Below are 21,788 nucleotides of genomic sequence, written 5' to 3' on the forward strand. Positions count from 1 at the left end.
TTATAAAGAGTATAACTACAAAAAATAAAAGACACATTAACCCTAATTATTAATATTTATTGTTATATCACTAACGGTATGTAAATCGATAACAAAAAATAACAGTCTTCTGAATGATTAAATTTTATAATTATAGTGCTATGAAAATGTACTTATATATATATTTTTTTTTTTTCTACTTTCCATATATTTAAAAAATTTCCAGTTTTGCATAGCATAATCTTAGAAATAAAGAACTTTTTACATTTTATAGTGTGTACAAAATAAAACCAACTCGAATCAAATCAAAACTTTTCAAAACCTTCTCAAAAATGCTTTATATTGGAAAACAACTTTTAGTAGTATTATCAATATTAGAAAAAATATGATTTGTATATTGTTTATTTTATTTTAGCAACTTTTTATTCTACAATAAAAGTAATTTTAGAGATTTTATCACTTGGGATAATGCTTTCCAGGAAGCTTCCACATCATTTCTTCCCATACCAATCTGCATGAGAAGAGGACAAGTATTAAGCTCTATTGCTTTCATGAAATAATGACTCTCTGTAATTATATCCTTCGTATTAATTGTTACATCGACCTCTTGCAGTACAGACGCCAATTCAGATATCTTTTCCGTTATGGATTCATTAGTAATGAATTCATTGTCAAAAAATTCGTTGGGAAAAATAAATTCCAATTGTTCTAATATTTTATTGCGCTTATCCTCCTCCAAGGAATCTCTCCATTTAATATGATATTCAGCTAATTTAATACCTAAATTAATCTTTCTTGCCGTTTTGGCGAGTGCGCGGTAACGTTCTTCGGCATTTTTATTCATTAAATCCGTGTCAATAGTTGTAATGGACGAGTTTGAAGAATCTTCTTCACTTTTCTCTTTATGGAAATCGTTTGAATTTTTCACAAGACATTTTATTCTATCTACCATTCTTTTTGCGGCATCATGCTTTGCTTGCTTTTTTGTAGTTGCTATTCCATCTTCATCAAAATTAGATACTTTACATCGAATAGTAAAGATTCTGGCATGTGGTGGTCCAATATCCCGGATAAGAATATATTCTGGTTCTTGTAACTGATTATCAGCACAAAGTTCCTAAAAAAAAAAAAATTAAATAAAATAAACCCAGAAATACGTGATTATAACATTAATTATTTAAATTTAAGATAATTACCTGCAATTCACCTACAGCATTAAAAAAAGGTACATTTGCTGATATCTTTGGTGGTGGTGGAGCGGAATGAAATGGTGACTTTGATGGAGACATTGTTGGTGTAGTAGCAGCTGGCAACTGTGGATAGTTTCTATGTGCAGCAATTTCTGTTAGCATAGCTTTAGCAGCTTCATGTTTCGCATCTTTCTTACAACGACCTGTACCAGTTGCACTGAGTCCGTCGCACATAACACGATATGTAAAAGTATTCACATGACGACCTCCACCGTCATGTATCAATTCATAATCAGGTATCATACCCTGTTTCACCATCATCTCTTGAAGAATGGAAACTGGTGTTTTACTCATGTTAATCGGATTATTCTTTAACTCTCAACAGTATATGTTGCAAAAGTTGCAGTTACTTATCCGTGTGTATTTACTGCGCTGCTTCGTACAAAAGACTACTCTGAAAATAACAGTTACGCTTATAGTTTTTTCTAAATTTACAACTTGAGCACACATATATACAGAACACACAAATATATCAAATAACATAAAGAACATTTGTAGCATTGTAAATCTCATATAACTGTAGTTTATATTGTACTTTCAGTTAGAATAAAATTTAAAAATTTTAGAAAAAAACTAACTCAATAAAAATAATGTCTCAAATCGTGATATAAGACGTCTGATTAACGTTTTTAAGACGTCTCATATCCCGAGACATGCATGTTGTCTGGGAACTATCCCAACTCTAGGCCTATTCGTTTTAGCTGAACTTCTCCTACAGTTCATCTTTTCTCTCTTTCTATCCAACGTGAAAAGAAAAAGAGAAAAGATGAACGGTGCAAAAAAGCTTCAGCTAAAATAAACAGCCCTTATGTCAATAGAAATTTGTTTGGTTATACCACTTTTTATATTTTACACTTTTTCTCTTTCTTCGTCCAAAATTTGAATACATATCTATTTTATTAAAAAAAGAAAGAATACGTAAAAATACAAAGACAAAATATATATAATAATAGCTTTGAAAAATCATTTACACAAGATAGACAGATCATACAAAAACGTTATATATTGCAAAAAATTGTCATATTCATACATATAAATAATATGTATATATGTATACATGTCTCCTACTTAAAAAAATATGCAGATAATTATCTGCACCATAATATGTATTGTAAAATTTAAAAACAAGCTACAAGCACATTATGTAATTTTTTAATTAATTTAATTAGTTTGAAGTTTAGATATAAACAGACATACTTTTTTACGAATATTGGCGTGTTCTTCCACTTCTTCTTTTTTACTGCAAATTACATTTACTGTAAACTGGTTTGGTTTCTTGCCGGTATCGTGTTTACCATAGCGATTTTTGTTGGTTATAAGCTTCCCACGTTAACTATAAACGTGAGCGAAAGTGACGAACAATGTGATAGAAAGCGACTTAGCGACTTATAAGTACTGAATCTTAAATTTCGTAGTCTGCCGATAGAAACACATGGCAAGCTCGCAGGATTAATTTCTTCATGCTACTCACTCGTGCCTCGTGCTGTCTGTAAAGGCCATTGCACGTAACGAAGTGAAAATAGACCAATCACACTCGATTATTCTTCGAGCTCAAGGAGAATAATCGACTGTGATTGGTCTATTTTCTTACGGCCTTACGATTATGACTTTAACTTAGTACGGGCAATTACTACGTTTACGCGAGCGTTACTTCTGTAGTAACTTACGATAATTCGTTCGCGTAAACGGGATTTTCCTTCGCGTAAACGGGATTTTGTAGTAACTTACGATAATTTACTCCGCGTAAACGAGTAATATATCGTAAGTTACTACAGAAGTAACGCTCGCGTAAACGTAGTAAATGGCTTTAATCGACTGTGATTGGTCTATTTTCTTACGGCCTTACGATTATGACTAAAACTTTGTTATGTGCAATGGCCTTAAACTACAGTAGTGCAGTGCGTTCCAAAACCTTGCTCAGTCAAGCCGTGGGATGGTGGGGAGACGTATAAAGGTGAAATTTCATGGGCAGTGAAAAGCAGCAGCAGATCGTACTGATTGGCTACAAAATAGAGAAGTTCTCGAGTATCTAGATTAATACGATCTGCTGCTGCTTTTCACTGCCCATGAAATTTCACCTTAAGCCCCCGGACTCATGGAGGATTCACACTGCGTCCGATGTTCGACGTACGACGATCCGACGATGTACGACGATCCGACATCCAATAGGAAATTTTTGTCTCTAATAATAAATTCTGTTATTGGATGTCGGATCGTCGTACGTCAAACATCGGACGTGATCGGACGCAATGTGAATCTTCCATCACACTTTTTCACTTAAGGTAGGCGTCTCGCTACGTGCTAGTCATGTGATGTGACTGTTTGTAGGTTTTCACGTTCAAAAATATATTTCAGGCAATTTTTGCTAAAGGCCATTGCACGTAACAAAGTTTTAGTCATAACCGTAAGGCCGTAAAAAAATAGACCAATCACATTTGATTATTCTTCGAGCTCAAGGAGAATAATCGACTGTAATTGGTCTATTTTCTTACGGCCTTACGATTATGACTAAAACGTTGTTACGTGCAATGGCCTTAAGGGAAAAATAATTTTATGACGTATGGTGTAAAATTTCATACGTGACAAAGTATGTTACTTTTTCCAAATTATGTGATTTTTCTCATTTGACTCCGTTTTGATCAGCTGATCATGCGAGTCGTCGAATTGTGGTCATGCGACCTTCTTGCCGCTGAAAATGAGCGTCGAGCGTCAGCATGAAAAGGCACCTTTACAAGTGAGGTTACATCTCCTTATCGATTGAATTTTAACAATTACTGAGAAAGGGTTTCAAAACGCATGACAAGGGTGTCAATCACTATCCACGTCGGCTAAGAAAGACGAGCCTCATACTCATAACCTGCAACTACAGTGATTAGTCAGCGGCGTTGCCAAGTCTTTCCAACTTCACCTCGACCAAAAAATGTCTGCTCGATTACCGCATTTTCACTAAATTAAACTAAAAAATTAGCAGCGAAATCTCCGGTAAACTATAATATATATTTTATGGTTGCATCGGATTCTTCGAAATCTAATGTACAAAAACAATGTTTTTTCTCACTTCATCTAATCGAAAAATGCGAAAATATGTGATTAAAACCGTGATAGAGCCTTCTTTTTCGTGCCATCTGTATGAAGTAATGCAAAATTTGTGATTTTCGAGATCGATTTTCTAGACTAAATAGTCGGTAAGGAGCCACAGAAAAAATCGACTGCAAAGCTGATTATATAATTTGATATAAAATCCAAAATCGAAAACTTTATCTAATATGCCCTGACGAGACGACTATCTACAAATGCGAGTCGCAAAGTCGTGAGTCGCAAGAATTGACCAATCACAATCGAATTTGAGGAGAATAATCGACTGTGATTGGTCAATTCTTGCGACTCGCATTGTAGACCCAGAGCACAAGGCGCATTCAGCGGAACAAACCGCTCAGTAGCAATCGAACGTGATTGGCTCTTACTTTTAGACCCAACAAATCAACGTAGCCTGTTGATAAGACGACACTCAACAGTTGTGTCCAGTCTGCTGAACGCGGTTATCACTTTACGATTATGGCTAACTTTTACGTGCAATGGCCTTAAGGTTAGGTACGTGTACGTACACGTGCAGATCTTAGCAACGTGTATAATATTTTATACTGTTTGAAAAAACAGAGTATGAATACTACTAAATAAATATCCAAATATATTGGGTACATGTTAATATATTTATATTATTACAATAATATATATATATATAATATATACTACAAAAATAATACTACTGTACTCTGTGATTACATTGAATATTTTATGACAGTAAGAAAATGGGAAGTTTAATAGGCATACGTTTCTGTGCCAATACTCAGTTAAAAAGTTATGCAGTAATCTCAGCATTAAAACCGCTAAAAAAATATGTACATTATTGTTCATCAAATAAAGGAATACATTGTCTCCAGAGCCAACGAAGGTCTCTGCAAATCGGTCAATGTTGTGATATTTTTTATTTTTCACTTTACAATTGCGTCAAAGTGAACAATGCAAGAAACTTTTTGACGACCTTTATGCTGTCAAAAAGCAAAAACCGTGGCGAAAAGAAGCAAAAGACACAGCATATTGATTATAATGAGTTCGAACAAGTTGTTGATGTTAATAAATTGGTATCTCAACTCGACAAGGCAATCGAAGACTTAAAAAATGACTTTGCTCAGCACTTGTCAGTAAGATCAAGTATGGGTGCTATTGAGATGTTACCCATCAAATTTGAAGGCAAAGATTACACATTGCAAGAGCTTGCACAAATTAGTCGTAAACCTAAATTGGTAGTGTTGAATGTATCTACCTTTCCACAAGCTATTCCAGATATTCTGAAGAGCCTTATGAAGAATCAGATGAAGCTAAATCCGCAACAGGATGGGACTACAATTTATGTTCCTATCCCTAAGTAAGTTTTTTTTTTAGAAAATATTACTATCTTATAAAAAAGAAAATGCCTTCAATTTCCATCATTTTTACAGTTATTAAAAGCCAAAATATATTATAGTTTTAAATATTTTTTCAAGTTTATATATGTATATAAGAAAATTAAATTATAGGAATATTCTTATGATGCTGATGTATTTTCAGAAAAAAATATAAGGGTATTATTAATTATATTTTTATAAAATTGTTTATTAAATTCTATAAGCAATATATAATAAAAGTTTATAAGTAAAATAGCATGTAATTAGCTGTTTAATTAGTTATTTATTTCTATGTCATTTATTTATATATATATAAAATAAAATAAATATAAAAATATAATAACTGAACATAACTATATATTATTTTGGCTTAGATTACAATTAGATTAGTACAAAAACATTTACATATGTTTTTACATTACAGAGTAACAAAGGAACACAGAGAAACCTTAAGTAAGAACGCAAAAAGCTTTTATGTGAAATGTTGTGACCATGTTAGACAGATACGCAATAAACAAATTAAGGTAGTAAAGCAAAAGGAGAAACTAGCTAAAGATCTAGTATTCAGAATAGAAAATTATATAGATATTCTTAGTCACCAGTATGTAGATAAAGCTGAACAAATGTTGGAAACCAAACAAAAAGAGTTATTAGGCGATTCTGAATAAAATTATTTGATTTCAACAATTAGCAATTTTTTATTTGAATTATATCGCTAATTGGTGTATATGGAAATGTATATAATATTTAATTATGTAATAAAAAGAAATATATACACTCACTTTTATATAATACATTTCCTTATCCTATTCTTTTATATATACATAATATTATCTATATAAAATCGATTTTTTAAATTCTTCCTTGACAAACTTTTCATATTAATTTCTTTATCCCAATTTCCATCTTTTTTCAATACTCCTTTTACTTCATTCTTTTATTTATCATGTTTATATAGCCGTTTCTTCTTCTCTTCCTCAATTCAGCTCTGACAAATTTATTCTTACTTTATTTTTTCTTTAATCTTTATTCTTCTATTGTTGAATTATCTCCTGCAATGCCTCGCCAAAAAATATCTCTTGATTTCTTTTCAACAATCTTCCTATTCTTTTGAAAAAGGAAAAAATTTTATAGAGAGACTATATTAGCATGTTTCATTACATTATTGAAAGGCATGCAAATAACAATTTAATATACTTAATATATTGACACTTATCTCTCTTATATGTCATATTTCCATAAAATATTCCACATTTTATTTGAATTATACTTGAATATACTAGGTTTATCTTCGTGCTTATTTCTATTCTCATATTAGTCTTATCAAATTTTAGTTATATCATCTCTATATATCAGAGACACGGACAATTAGTCAATGAAATGAATATTGCAAAAAAAAGAGATAATATGTAGTATAAAAATAGAACTTATTGCAAATCAGAGATAAATATATTACATATACATTGGCATACATTTTAAAATGTTTAAAAAATTACCATATACTATATAAATAAATTATAAATATAAAAATAAAAAGAGAGAGGGAATAATATTAATATAAAAAATTAAATTTCTTTAATATAAAAGTACAAATTAAATAATATTTTAATAATAATAATGTTTTATAGGTATTATAACAAAATTAAAAATATTTAGTATTTTAAATTAAATATTAAATAATATTTATATAATATATATATTATTAATATATTATATTATGCTATTGTGTGTAAGAGTTATAGTTATATTTCTTAATCTACCGCTCGTATCGGCGCTACTCAGCTATACTCCGCGCGATCTGTGCGATATCTGTGTATGATAGCGAAAGTGAAAAAGAAACGAGCGTGACGAACGAGGCTGGAAAAAAACAGAAGCTAGCGAGCGAGAAAAGCGAGACATGGTAAAAAACGATTTGTAAGAGAAAAAAGCAATAAAAGGATCTAACAATTTCAGAAGTGGGATAAAGATCCAGATCTTGTAAGTTCGTGAATTAAGTGCCAAGAACCGGTCCACGAGTTTATGTATTACGTGACGATTCGAGGTTGAGACGAGAATCTTCTAGAAAGCAACGATATCCGACATCGAGAATTGATTATGCGGACAACGAAACAAGGAAGAGTCCGCTGGATTTTTCGGTTAATACTCTGAAGCAGAAACTTAAGCGGTTAGGCTTGAGTACGAGCGGAAATAAATCTGAGTTGATAGGCAGGATAATGCAGGCAGATCCGGAAGGAACATGGATGGACGAAGACCATGAAATGGCGCAGGATAATCAGGAATTAGCGAGGACATTTACGACGTCCCAGGTAACCGGAAATGCGGAGGACCAAAGGTCAGTACTACCGGCCGAAACGGGAAGACTCGATTATGCTCAGGAACTCGAATTTATGCGACGTGAAAAACTATTGATGGAGCGAGAATTAGATCTAATGAGGCGTGAAAATGAGCTTTTGAGAAACGCGTCTCCCCGTTCACATGATTCTGAAGCTACGATTTCTGTGTGAGACTTATGAACTCGATGATAATACCGCAAAGATTTTACTCGGATCTCGACTTAAAGGCAAAGTACAAAATTGGCTGCATTCCAAACCTGAATTGCTACAAATGACGCTTAATGACTTTCTAAAAGAAATGAAAGCGATGTTCGATTGTCGACCAAATAAAATCGATTTGCGTAAACAATTCGAGGCACGCATGTGGCAGCCCAGCAAAAGTTTTCATGACTACTATCATGACAAAATCATTAAAGCGATCGGATATCTATAGCAGCAGATGAGATTATGGATTATGTTATAGACGGCATTCCTGATCGTCAATTGCAGAATAAAGCACGGATGCAAAATTTCTCGTCTATGGCAGAGTTGATGCAGTCTTTTAAGAAAATCACCTTACGCACCGATACGGAATGTCAGGCAGGGAGCAAAGATGACCAATGACAAAAGTCTTCGAGTCAAGGAGAATAGAGCGAACGAGGAAGATAAGAGTTCAACAACTATCCGATGTTATAACTGCGGCAGAACCGGCCACATAGCTGCCGAGTGTAAGCAGCCCAAACGCAAACGGGGATCCTGCTTCAAATGCGGAACAATGGGACATGCAGCGAGAGATTGCCCTAAGAAAGAGGAGAAGAAAGAAGTGGTCAACGTCGACAGCGTCGCAGAGGAGACTGATTTTCAAAAGAATGTCGAATATCAGATAAGCTTTGAAAGTAATAATTATAATTATTCGCTACGTACTTTGTTAGACACCGGAAGTCCTATTAGTTTTATAAAGGAACAGTTCGTAAAACACTTTAATATTCAAAGAGACAATCACTTAGTTAATAAATTTTGTGGAATTAATCAATCACAACTTATTGTTAAGGGATCTATAGTCGCTAATGTTACGCTAAATGGTCATACCAAAGAGAATATTACGTTATTAGTTGTGCCTAACGATACGATGACATCATGCGTTGTTCTGGGTCGCGATGTTCTTAAGTTATTCCAGTTAGTTTTATCCGATAGAAATGTAGAGGAAGAAAAAGAAACAGTTAATGCAATTATGAATATAGATGTTGAAACTTTGACTACTAAAGACATAGATTCCTTAAAAATAAATCCTGACGTACCTAATGAAATTAAGACAGAGTTAAGAAGATTATATCTTACGCATTATGTGGAACCGTTACGACCAGAAACAACCGAAACTAAAAGCGAACTTAAGTTAAATCTAAATAATCCACAGCCACTCATGGTGGGCTGTATTCCTTCTCCAGTGACAGTATACCCTAAGTAGTCTATTTTAGTGGCAAGAAATTCACATTTGTCTAATCTTAGTTCCAATTTATTACGCACTAATAATTGAAAAACTCGTTTCAAGATCGCTAAGTGATGCTCCAACGTCTCTGACATTATCAATATATCATCTAAGTATATTATTGCTACATCTCCAGAGTCTATTAATTCTTTGAATATTTCGTAAATAAATCATTGAAATCTGGGTGGCCCAACTTTCAATCCGAAGGGCATTTTTAAATATTCGTAATGTCCTAATGCAGTAACAAAAGCGGTATATTTAATTGATTCGGGCGCCATAGTAATATGTGAAAAAATCCGTTCCTTAAATCTAGCCGGCTAAAATATTTCTTATTATTTAAGAGCATAAGTTGATCTTCGATCAATGGTAAGGGGTGATTATCCCTGGCTAAAATCTTATTTAGAAAACGGTAATCAACACACATACGAGGCTCGCCATTTTTTTTTTACCATAATAATTGGAGAAGCGTATTCGGACTCACTGGGTCGGATTACATTTTTAGCCCTTAAATCGTCCAACATTACACGTAATTGCTCTTTCTCTGCGTACGACACGTCTAGGCTGAAAATGGAAAGGTTAAGGCACACAGGATCAGCTAGATCTGGTGGCCGACAAGGACCCTGGTGGTACCTCCCACTAGCACTACTACTACTACTACTACTACTATCCTTAATTTTTTGCAAGCGCGAACGCTTTCCTCGTATTTCTCTCTTGTCCACATTATTGTCGTGTTCCCTAACAGTGGATCTGCTTCATTTGGGGGATTATCGGTGTAAGACATTATTATATACGTTACCATTTGAATAATTATACTATGATAATACACACGTCTGAATACGTTCACGGCCTCGATGAGACTCAACGCGTGATATCAAATACCGTTCATTCGATACTGTCGATTCTTGCGTTCTCCTTTTTAATTGGCTCTGTTCGTCGGCCAGCGCGCATCGCACGCCGCGCGCGCGCACTCTCTACTCTCTAACAATAAGTGTAATAAAAACTATCTATCGAGCATACTGGCCTAGTTTACATCGATCACTTGATACACGTATTAAATAGAAAATAATTATTAAATTAGTTTGATTATTGGCTGATCAACTCAAATATATTACTTAAGGTAGTTGTGTCACAAAACCCATTTTTATAGGAATTTTTTAAAATTTGAACAGCATATTAATGTAAACATGCTCTACACACACGTGCAGGTAGAAAAAGCTTGACTATACCAAAGTTGAAATAATGGAAATCAAACTTAGCACTTTTTACATGTATCGTAGGACGAAAACGGTTTCCTATATCACGTTTGTAATTGTAGCGATCAAACTAATACTCATAGGATTTTAATGAAAAACAAAGAGATGACAAAAGAGACTTTTGTAAAAATATTCTTACAAAAGTACAAGACCCTTATCTATTTAGTTTTGAAGCAATTGTTACACAAAGTACACAATTTCTCATAGCGGTGGACGCATACGGCAGCTAACCTGTAAAAATCTTGCAACACTGCGCATATGAAGATTATATATATGTATATATAGTTCAGACATTGCCGCAAAAGCTTTATGTCTTTTCTTTAATACTTTTTTTTCATTAATCTTCCTTTGTATAATGTTCAACAGATATTTCCGCTTCTATTTCTTCTATTTATTCAAAATAACCTCGATAGCATACTAACGCGAGCGTCGCGAGTTAATCTCGATGGTATATATGGTATATACTGACAATACTGACATTACTGACGCGAGTGAAAACAGTAAAAACAGTACAAGCTCAGTCAAAAGTTTTACATAGATAAGTAGAGTTTTCCGTACATTATCGTATTGCAGTGTGACCATTATTTTTGACTAATACTGTCGCGATACAACTACCTAGGCCACTGACTCTTTATCATTTAAAATAATCCACTGCCCAACATATGTCTGTGTGTGTGCGCGTGCGCGTGCGCGTGCGCGTGCGCGTGCGCGTGCGCGTGTGCGTGTGCGTGCGCGTGCGCGTGCGCGTGTGCGTGTGCGTGTGCGTGTGCGTGTGCGTGTGCGTGTGCGTGTGCGTGTGCGTGTGCGTGTGCGTGTGCGTGTGCGTGTGCGTGTGCGTGTGCGTGTGCGTGTGCGTGTGCGTGTGCGTGTGTGTGTGTGTGTGTGTGTGTGTAGTGGGGGAGGGAAGAGGGTTGATCTAAATCTAATTGTAAGAAGGACAGTAAGCGGTCAATTGATCGAGTATGTAGCGTTGAAAAAATTTTTTTTTCTTAGAAATATTGAAAGATTTTAAGCATGTAATTGAAGTAAAAAAAATGATCTCTGTAAAAAAGGTACAAAAAGGTATCTAGCTATAAAAAGTATATTAGGAAACGGTATCAAAAGTAGGAAGTAAATTTATAACAATTATTTTAAATTACTTGTTACTTCTCTTCTAAACGAGATGGCGCAGTAATCGAAACAAGGACAGATGCCTCTCGTCAGACAAGGACAGATATAAATATATGACATAGAAAACAGGATTAGAAATGTTGACATTACCGACGTCGAGGAAGTTCAGCCTTCACTTTAGGATCCCCTTAACACATATGTTTTCATTGAATTTTTCATTATTTTTTTATTAAACATATATTAACTGTTATATAATTATACATTTATTTATTATATATATTATATATACTCTCTCTCTCTCTCTCTCTCTCTCTCTCTCTCTCTCTCTCTCTCTCTCTCTCATAACCTCTCTTATTCTATGTAGTAAAATGTAATGGGAGGCAGGATGAACATGTAAAAGAGAGGACGATGAGAGGGGCGGCGTTGCTGGGACAAGTATGGGGGATCGGAAAGAGGAGGTTTGGGGGGGATTGGGGTAGGAGAATATAGTTGTTTGATAAGTTGGTATGGACGGTGATAAGTTACGGAGTGGAAATATGGGGGTGGAGGGAAAGAGGGGAAATAGAGAGATTACAGGAAAGATATTTAAGGTGGGTGTTGGGAGTGGAAAGATGTATACCGGGATATATGATTAGGGATGTGTTACAAAGGGAGAAACTAAGAGGAAGGGCGGTTATGAGAGCATAGGGGTATGAGAAAAAATTGGAGGAGGAAAAGGGAGGGGAGCTGGCAAGGGAGTGCTGGGAGGAGGTAAAGAGGAGGGCGAAAAGAGGGGTGAACAGGAGGGGATGGGAGGAGGAGAGAAAAGAAGCGGCGGAGAGCAGGGGTTGAAGGATAGAGGAGGTGGAGGAGCTGAGGGAGGAAGGGATGTGGAGGGGGGAGGACGTGCTTGAGAGAGAAAAGAGAATGCAAAGAGAAGAGAGATGGAAGGAGATAGGGGAGGCAAAATTTAACAAGTGGTATGGCATGATAAAAGGGGAGGGGATACCGGAATACTTAAAAAAGAACTGGGGAGAAAATAGGTGGCAGAGGGTGGCTAGATACAGGCTGGGGGGTGGTATCCCCAGTAAAACAGGTACGTCGCATCTGCGTCGAATCTACGTAATACGTGGATGGAGATTCATCCTCGAGTTATCTATCGCTAAAATCGAAGTACCTTATCCACGTAGATTCAACGTTTTTTTTCCATCGTCAAAATCAAAATACCTTATCCGCGTGGATTCAACGTTTCTTTTCTATCGCTAAAATCGAAGTACCTTATCCGCGTAGATTCAACGTTTCTTCTCCATCGCCAAAATCGAAGTACCTTATCCGCGTAGATTCAACGTTTCTCTTCCATCGCCAAAATCGAAGTACCTTATCCGCGTGGATTCAACGTTTCTTTTCCATCGATAAAATCAAAGTATCTTATCCGCGTAATATCAATGTAGATTTTGCGTAGATATTTCCACTGTTTTACTGACATATAATTTATCAATCTCAGGAGACATTGATGTTGTCAATCGCAATTAATATAGCTAAATGGAACGTTTTAATGAATAATTTATAATTAATCAAGCTGATCCATCAACTATATGTTTTGCAACTATATGGTTAAAGGTTAAAGGATATTTATCTAATGAGGCCTTTGTAAGGATTTGATAAGAATGTTTTAACTTTATAAATATACTTTTTTTCATAAATATATTTACGAACACAAAATTTTCTAATGAGCCGGCACTGGTTTCGGATATTCACCCGACATTAAGAAATAATATCATATATCCAATTAAAAATTTTATTACTTTTTTTAAACTAAATTTGTTTTTTAAGATGATTTTTGAAAAATTATATATTTGCGCTGGTTACGACATATGTAGACTATATATAACACTTACATCTAATTAAGAAGTAGTCTACCACGTAAGGCAGTTAGCTCACGATCCAGAGGTCCCGAGTTCGAATCCCACCAAGGTAAGTGTGTTTTTCTGAGTTTTTCAAATACGAGAAAATATTTATAATCATAGACTGCATCTTAAGAAACAAATTCAAATTTAGTTATAAATTAGTAATAAAATTTTAATAAAAATAATTTTTTTTTATGCCGGGTAAATATCGGAAATCAGTGTCCTCTAGTATTAAGAGGTTTTTTTTGAGTGAGTAATTCAATACTAACAATAATAAGCACCAGTAATCCAGTAATTTATTACTGTGTATTTTTAGTACTTTTTCTGTAAGAGACGTGAAACTTTCACGTAAATTCCACGTCGAATCGATGATCTCATCCACGTGGATCCGACTACCGTTTTTAAGCGGATGATCCACTCGATTGTCTACGTGAATTCTACGTCGCTGGTCCACATGAAAGAAACGTGGATTCCACGTTCCTGTTTTACTGGGGAGGGGAGCGAAACATTGGATGGCAGAGGAGAGAAGAGTGTGCAGGGTGTGTGGAGGGGGGGAGGAGACGTGGGAACATGTGTGGGAAGATTGTGCAGATTGGGGGGGGAGGGAGATCATGGCAGGAAGCGGTGGGAGAAGTATTGGGGGAAGAGGGGGAGGGGGAGAGATGGCTGAGGAAATTAGAGAGAGTAAGGGAGGGAGGAGATGACGGAAGGGAGTGGGAGGTAGGGGAGGGGAGGAGTGAATGAGAGAAAGAGGATGAGTGAGGAGTTTGTAAACGGAAACGGAAGTCCACAGAGATAGGGAACTTGCGAGCGTGTGTGTGTGTGTGTAAAGATAGGCAGGGCGATTAGTATGTAAGGTTAAATGTAAGATAGGCTAAGGTAGGTTAAGAGAATGTATGTAAAGGGTTGGGAACGTCCCTACAAAACGCCTTGCAACCCTGAGGGGAGTCAATAAATATATCTATCATAACCTTGTTCAAACTTATATTGTTATTTCGAATTTATGACATAATTCTTACTGATGTACTTTATTAATTTTTGTAAAGTAATCGGTCATCTGAGGTGATTTTTAATCTCATTGACAGTAAGTTTTAATAAACCTGATGTGTTATAAATGTACAGGTTCTAAATGTTTTTTATTATACGCGTTAAATCTCGGAACACTGTCGAATGAAAGGTAGGTATGTATTCTCGATCGAAAAAATTACCATGACGTGAGCTTCATTTTTTGATAGTGGGGAGTCAAAATCAGGTAAGACTTCCGTATCCGACCCGGCCCGATTTTGATGAAATTTGTCCGGCACGTAGCACTTATAAAGTGTAATCGAATGCTACAGGTGCGAAAACGTCTAGTTTTTAAGATATTCAAATCTTAATTAATCCGACTAAATCAACAATTTTTAAGTTTTCCATATAAACAAAGATTAAAGTTTTTAAACATTTTGCTGAAATGTTTTATTTTATTTATATCCTTGGTGGAAAAATATCTCAGACTTTTTCATATTATTAATCAGAATTTCGATAAAAATTTTTAGATTTTCTCAGAATACTAAAAATTTTTTAGATTTTTTATACGATTTGGAACGTTTTTCAGAAAAACTCAAATAAAATAAGATTAAAATACTTTTTGCTAATATATATATCTTTGTAGAAATCTGAATAAATATGAAAAGATCTGTGCAATTTATCAGAAATTTTCATACATATATACGGATACTGAAATATTTCGAAAATTTCCATCCAAATATTTCTGAATGTATCTGAAAAATTTTATATATTTTTCAGAATTTTTTATAAGTCCCAATAATTCTTGCAAAATTTCTGAGAAAATATAAAAAATTTTTTCACCAGGGATATTAGAAAATTGTACGTACTGTGTTGACAAAATATCATTAAGTATCAAGAAAAAAATACAACAAATTAAAGAAGCTCATTTTCTTACATTTTTTGCGTGTAAGCATCAAGCGGTGTGGGGTGTGGACCACGCTTCGCGTGGAAAGTTGAAAATCGTACAATGTAAAACTGTACAATGCTTTTGTAACTTTATCGTATAAGTAAAAATTTTCAATATTTATAGAATGTTATGTTTTTATTTTAAAAAATATATTTTTGTTTTATCAATCCTGGTAAGGTTTATGGTAGTTTTTCTTAACCCTGCAACAAATTTTGTTTTTTTGGTATTCAATAATATTTTTGCCAAATAAAATACTTGCTACTTTACTAAAAAATATTTTATTTTTAGTCTACTGTGCATTTTTATTGAAATTATATCAGTGTATGTTTTATTCTTTTTCCAGTTTATTTCTTATTTTTTATTAAATGTAAATGGTTAAATTTCTTATAATTGTGTATGCATGCGCATAAATATTTATTTAATTATATTTTTTTAAACTTTTTAAACACTTTTATTATTGTGTACGGGCACCTATATAGAGATCCTTAATCAGAGATCGGACAATGTGAATGTGCCGTCGTGGGGTCAAACCGGATATGACGTTTTGATGGAGATTTATTTTAACTGTTGAATAAATATTAGTAAATATGTAGAGGCTCAATATAAAAATAAATATTAGAGCTCAGAAAAAGAACCGGATAACACCAGGTATCCGGGTACCCGCCCGCTTGCCCATTACCCGTTGGTATTATATGGATCTGGACCGGTTCCGCGGGTATCCGGATAATTCGGGTACTCGTATCGTACAGTACCTACATCGTATAGGTGCCTAACCTAACTCGAATTATCTCTAGGTACCCGCGGAACCTGTTCAAATCTGTATACAACGGGTAACGGACGAGCGGATGGATCTCCGGATACTCAAGTATTCCGAGCTCTAGTTTTGACGAACACTTATGGCCAGGTCGGCTATAGGTTCTTGGTTAGCTTTATATAACTTTCTCTCTCACACTTCCGGTTTGACCCCAAACAACGGAACCAATCAGAGATCGTTAACGGTTTGTCTGATCCCTGCATGGTTAAAGATCTCTACGGGCAATTAACGGTATGTTTTTTATTTATATTAAGTATTTTACTGATACTGTGCATTTGCCGTGCATGAACGAAAAATCCGGCTCGATTCACACACGCTACGAAATATATCTTTAATATAATTAATAAAAAAAGGTTTACACAATTAGAAATCACCTAAATAACAAAGAGCTATAAGAGCCGTGACAGGATGTTTGTTTCGATAATAATATTTTTGTGTTAATTTTTATACTTACTGTTTCGGCAAAACTAAAACTGTGTTTCAAGACCGAAAAATTTTCGGCGAGCAGTTCACTGGTTATTGATTAAGTCTCACGTTCTCAAAACGGACTTGAAGCATATGCATAGAGAATAAAGTAAATTAATAAATGTTTAATTTTTTTGAGATTAGAGATATTATTGATCGTAATTTATTTGTGCAATAGATGTCATCAACTCATCAATGCTTTCTAATTCCAAATTGGATGCATAATTATAATAGAATTATATCCGCTTTAAAGTTTGTGCGTGGACGTTTATAGATTAAAATCTCGGAAATGTTATTTTATCTTGCAGCATTATTTTATATATCTTTAATTAATTTTTTGAAGCATCATATTGTTAATTGACGGACATTTTCGCCGCAGACTCATGTAATCGTGGAGTTTCCGTTCCATTAATCGAATGTAATATCTGCACTCTTCTGGGTATCTTATTCCCTAGATGATGATATGGGACGGTCACCCTCTTGTTGTCTACGAAACAATAGTTCAGTTTTTCTATAATTCGCTCGATAAGCGTGCCGCTTCTGTCATAATCCCGACTTCTTAGACATGCGTCTCGTGATTGCGTTGCTTCTGTCCCGTGAACCGGAATGTCCGATATCTGTACAGACGAGCGTACTGTAAACGCAAGAATCGAAAGAAACTAAGGAATTAATAATTTGAAGTCGGAAGAAAAAAAGAAAAAATATATAAAATCTTTGTTTGAGAAAATAAAATCTGATTAATAATAAACAATTTTAATGAATAATAAGAATCAACAGAAACTTAAAATATACTCCATTCACTTGAGTTCACATTTTCATTTCCGGATATCTGCACGTTAGATCTCTCGCCAGTTATACGCTGCGTTTTATCTCTGGGTACGGTCTTCGACGTATCGCTCTTTAATCTCTTTTTCATTGCTTCTTGCGGATACTTGACCACTCGATTTACGATACTGCTCCTTGCCGGTACTCTCGAATCTGCCACGGAAGTTGAGGCCGAAGAATCTCTCGCGTGTGAGCTGGTGACGTTGTTGTTGCTTTTCAACAGATTCTTAAAGACACTCGTCTCCCTCGTTCCACTTCGAGAAGATCCTCCTGCGTTTCTCAGATTTGCCGTCGAGTGTCGGTTGCCGCTCAACGATTTGCTGTTGAGATTCAACCGCGCAGCTGACTTTTGCACACGCTCGTTCTTCGAGGTTGACGTAAAGTTCGAAATCACGGGAAACGTGAAGAGGGATGGGAAACGGATCGACGCGGGCGAATCGCGGGATAGATCCTGGTGTCTGGCGTGTCTGGACGAGCTACTCGTGACTCGCGGTACCAAATGCCGAAGTTCCGTCTGCAGCTTCTCGATCTCGTCGAGGCGCACCAGGATATCGTCGACATTATCCTCAGCCATCTCATCGGATTTGGATAACGCACTGATTACATCTTGAATTTACTATTTTCTTTCATTGTTACTTATTAATTTTTCTTAAAAATTTAGTTGCCCTATAAAATCGAGTGAATGATCTTCGGTGTGAAGATCACTCACATTTTGACATTTAAGCGATGCGACGTTATTTTCAAGCAAGACGCATCGCTGATTTAATAATTGCTGTTTCCAGCAGTTAAGAGAGAAATATAACTAGAGAAACTTAACTTTTCAAAATAATAGATAATAAAATTACTTGACGTTAAGGTTTAATAACATTTTTTGTGAAGTAATGTTACTAATGTAATTTTATTATTATATTAGATTGTTATTATACTATCAATTAAGTATTAAATATTACCAAAGTATTGAATATTTTAGCAAACTATTTTTCCTTTTAAAAAGTAGCTGATATGGATACGCATGCAAACGGAGTAATTTCCAATTCGTATCACTGGTCATCTGAGAACGCAGAAATTAGCATCGATAATATTGTCGCTGCTGTGGCCAAATTAAATGTCAGGATCTTGCGATTACGAGAAGAAATAGTCACATTAAAAAATGAAAACGTAATCTCTTCAATTGTGACGCATAACTCGTTAAGGTATGATATAATAATAATTTTTTTGTAAATAAATAGGTGTAAATCTATATATTTAATACTTGGAATATGTTGTAAGTACTAAATATATATATATATATATATACATATATAAAGTATATATTTTTCCTTAAAGCAGCCAAGCTTGTCAAAAAAATTAATCTTTATATAATTATTAAAGTATTCTTTGTGCTGATTTCATCGTAACATGATCTACATTCTACGCTGTAGAATTTATATTTAAAATAATTGGAGCAAATTAACTTATAGCGTTTTTCTTAAAGCCGTCGTACACAAATCAACGTAAAGTGTATATGTTTAATATAAACGGGGTAAATCATGAAATCCTCAATATTCTTTATTGCACTATTTGGTAAAATATGTACTGGGTATTTTATCAGTCGAAATATTTGCATTTTACTTTAAATATTAGAGATTAAATCAGTGTATATATACATACAACAGCTTTAATGTGCACTGAGTGCGCACCAGTTCTGCCAATAAAAAACGCTATTAATTATGACTTATATATAATATTTTACTGATTAATATTTCACGCATGAAGAAACATTTCATGTCCCAGTTTAATACCAGCGGGAGTTAATCATTCGACGGAAAACGGAGAAAATCGAACGGGTGCACGGTACGAGCCGCGAAGAAATTTTAAGGGGGACGATTCGCCAAGCGGCACTGATTTATCCGCTCGTTTATCATTTGCGAAACGTGCGCGGAAAGTAGAAGCAGCGAACGAGGCGGCCGTATTTAAAGAGGATTACCCGCGTGACGATCAATCAATCGAAGATGATGAATGGCCAAATAGATCGCGCATGTCTGAACCGTCGGGAACGTATCGAAAGTTCATTTCGGACGCCGAAAAATCCAGGAAAGAAACCGACGAGAGACCGAGAAACGTAAGAGACGCTGGGGATGCGAAAACTATACGTGTTGCAAATGAGAGGCCGACGAAGCTTAACGAGCATCAAAACGAAGTCCTTGTTAGCGAGACGGGCTGTAGCCCTGCGAATGTTTCTGTATCCAAAATTAAGAGGAAAAGAATTTCCAGAGGCGTACAATACGCCTCATCGATCGGGTGTAGACACGCAGGCCGATCTCTTTTCGTCAACTGCTTTAAATCGAAATCGAGAAGACACAATCTCGTGCGAAAACCAAAGAAGAAAAAATCTCCAGCGAATAAATTTGATGTTGCATCGCGAAATGAAGTGAACAGATCGCCATCAGGTACAACAACAATTAGCGACGAATCTCGTAATGTGATTAAAGAAGAAATAAAATCGACGTGTGATACAGATGCGAAAAAAGAAAAATTCGAGGAGATCGGTGAGGAGAAAATAGAAAGGATTACTTATGGGAATGATAATAAGGAACTGCAAATGCAAAATATGCATGACGGCGGAAACTCGAAAGACAATGACGATTCGAAGTATCGCAAAGTGAAAATAAATCTTGCAAAGCTACGACTGAGAAGAGCTTTAATGCGTAAAAATGATTCAAAGACACAACAAAATAGATTACGTCCCGAATCTCGAAATCATAAAGAAGAAATTGCGCCTGGACTTCCTAGTTACGAAGGTAAAAGGGTGAACGGCGCTCGTAAACGCGAAGATAACTCACAAAGCGTAAAAATCATCGATCGTCAAATGGATTCGAGTAATGGACGGAAGACCATTGCAACTGTAAGCGTTGATAGAAGGAGCGACGTAAATAAAATCAAGGAAAGATTAGATTCGTGTATCGCCGAATTAAACGGAATAATCGGCGATGCTGGCGCGATATTTGGAAATAGGAGAAACACAGCGAAGAATAACGGTCGAGGATGTTAACTTGTCAAGTATCGTTATACTTAGTATATATATGATCCTGTATACTTTGTTATTTGCGTGTTTATTGTTAATAAATTAGAACGTGGGTAGAATTACGTTTATTATTTAATTTTATTAATTCTATCCACATTTTTATTTATCAATTAAAAATTAATTTTTGGTTGCTTGATGTTTAACACATATAGAAAGAAAGATTAGATTAGGGAGTTATACGAGCAGAAATCTTTGGCTATATGCAAATCTGCCGGTTGCATTACTCGTAACCAGCAATTAACTTGTCATACTATATATTTTGTGGATAGAATTAATAAAAAACTAATTCTATTCATATTATAATTAATTTAAAATTAAATTAATTTTTTGTTGTTTGACACATATATGAAAAGAAAGATTAGATTATAGGGATAACGAGTCAGAAATATTGCTGTAGACCAATTGTACGACCGATTAAATTTATATATATTACTAACAATTATAACTTTTAACTAATACCTCTGTACTATTTTTTAAATAAAAGTAATAAAATTAATAAAATTATTTCTATTCACATTTTTATTTAATTATAATTTATTAAAAATTAATTACTTTCCGCTGAAAAAAAAGAACTGTTTGATTTTTTTCTCGTAAAAACTATTATAGTTTGCACAGACTTTTTAGAGGTTCAGTCCGAAATTATACATATTGTGAACATGTTCAATTGTTTCAAGTCGATTCAAGCCTCTGTATTTGAATTATCATTGCAAAACAAAAAAAAAAGAAACGGAGAAAAAAATGCGTTTAAAGTTTTAAATGTATATTTTTAATTAAAAAATTGTTTTGAAAGTTTATGATCTTAATAAATTTTGTATTAAAAAACAAGTATCGGTTTCAATTAATTTCTTTGTAATAATAAATTCTTCCAAAAAGTTTCGACAAATATGATGCGACTTATGACTGCCTAGGAGAAGAGTGTATTTAAAAGCAGACGACCGCGGACCG

The 21,788-nt window shown here is 34.7% G+C and overlaps 3 protein-coding genes across 5 annotated transcripts; 1 reads left to right on the forward strand and 2 right to left on the reverse strand.

Annotated features, from left to right (window-relative positions):
* Position 1: 1 nt before the first annotated feature.
* On the reverse strand, positions 2-2,829 carry LOC143899417 (RISC-loading complex subunit TARBP2). Of its 3 annotated transcripts, XM_077409713.1 has the most exons (4): positions 2,701-2,829; positions 2,427-2,562; positions 1,176-1,623; positions 2-1,096 (listed from the first exon to the last, which is right to left on the reverse strand). In XM_077409713.1, the coding sequence occupies exons 3-4, from the start codon at positions 1,521-1,523 to the stop codon at positions 407-409; spliced, it is 1,038 nt and encodes a 345-aa protein (XP_077265839.1). In that variant the 5' UTR covers positions 1,524-1,623; positions 2,427-2,562; positions 2,701-2,829; the 3' UTR covers positions 2-406. The 3 variants fall into 3 exon arrangements, with proteins under 3 accessions (XP_077265839.1, XP_077265840.1, XP_077265838.1); XM_077409714.1 differs by having other exon boundaries at positions 1,176-1,618; positions 2,427-2,747; XM_077409712.1 differs by having other exon boundaries at positions 2,427-2,746.
* A 1,787-nt stretch (positions 2,830-4,616) lies between these two features.
* Positions 4,617-6,468, forward strand: Mrrf1 (mitochondrial ribosome recycling factor 1). The gene is made up of 2 exons (XM_077409743.1): positions 4,617-5,655; positions 6,099-6,468. Exons 1-2 carry the CDS (start codon positions 5,039-5,041, stop codon positions 6,340-6,342), a joined length of 861 nt encoding a protein of 286 aa, XP_077265869.1. The 5' UTR covers positions 4,617-5,038; the 3' UTR covers positions 6,343-6,468.
* A 10,781-nt stretch (positions 6,469-17,249) lies between these two features.
* Positions 17,250-18,581, reverse strand: LOC143899390 (uncharacterized). Its single transcript, XM_077409649.1, has 2 exons — positions 17,747-18,581; positions 17,250-17,609 (listed from the first exon to the last, which is right to left on the reverse strand). The coding sequence occupies exons 1-2, from the start codon at positions 18,351-18,353 to the stop codon at positions 17,308-17,310; spliced, it is 909 nt and encodes a 302-aa protein (XP_077265775.1). The 5' UTR covers positions 18,354-18,581; the 3' UTR covers positions 17,250-17,307.
* Between the last annotated feature and the right edge of the window lie 3,207 nt (positions 18,582-21,788).

The sequence above is a fragment of the Temnothorax americanus genome, unplaced genomic scaffold (genome assembly GCF_048541705.1).
Source record: "Temnothorax americanus isolate GAGA-0224 unplaced genomic scaffold, ASM4854170v1 Scaffold27, whole genome shotgun sequence".
NCBI lineage: Eukaryota > Metazoa > Arthropoda > Insecta > Hymenoptera > Formicidae > Temnothorax > Temnothorax americanus.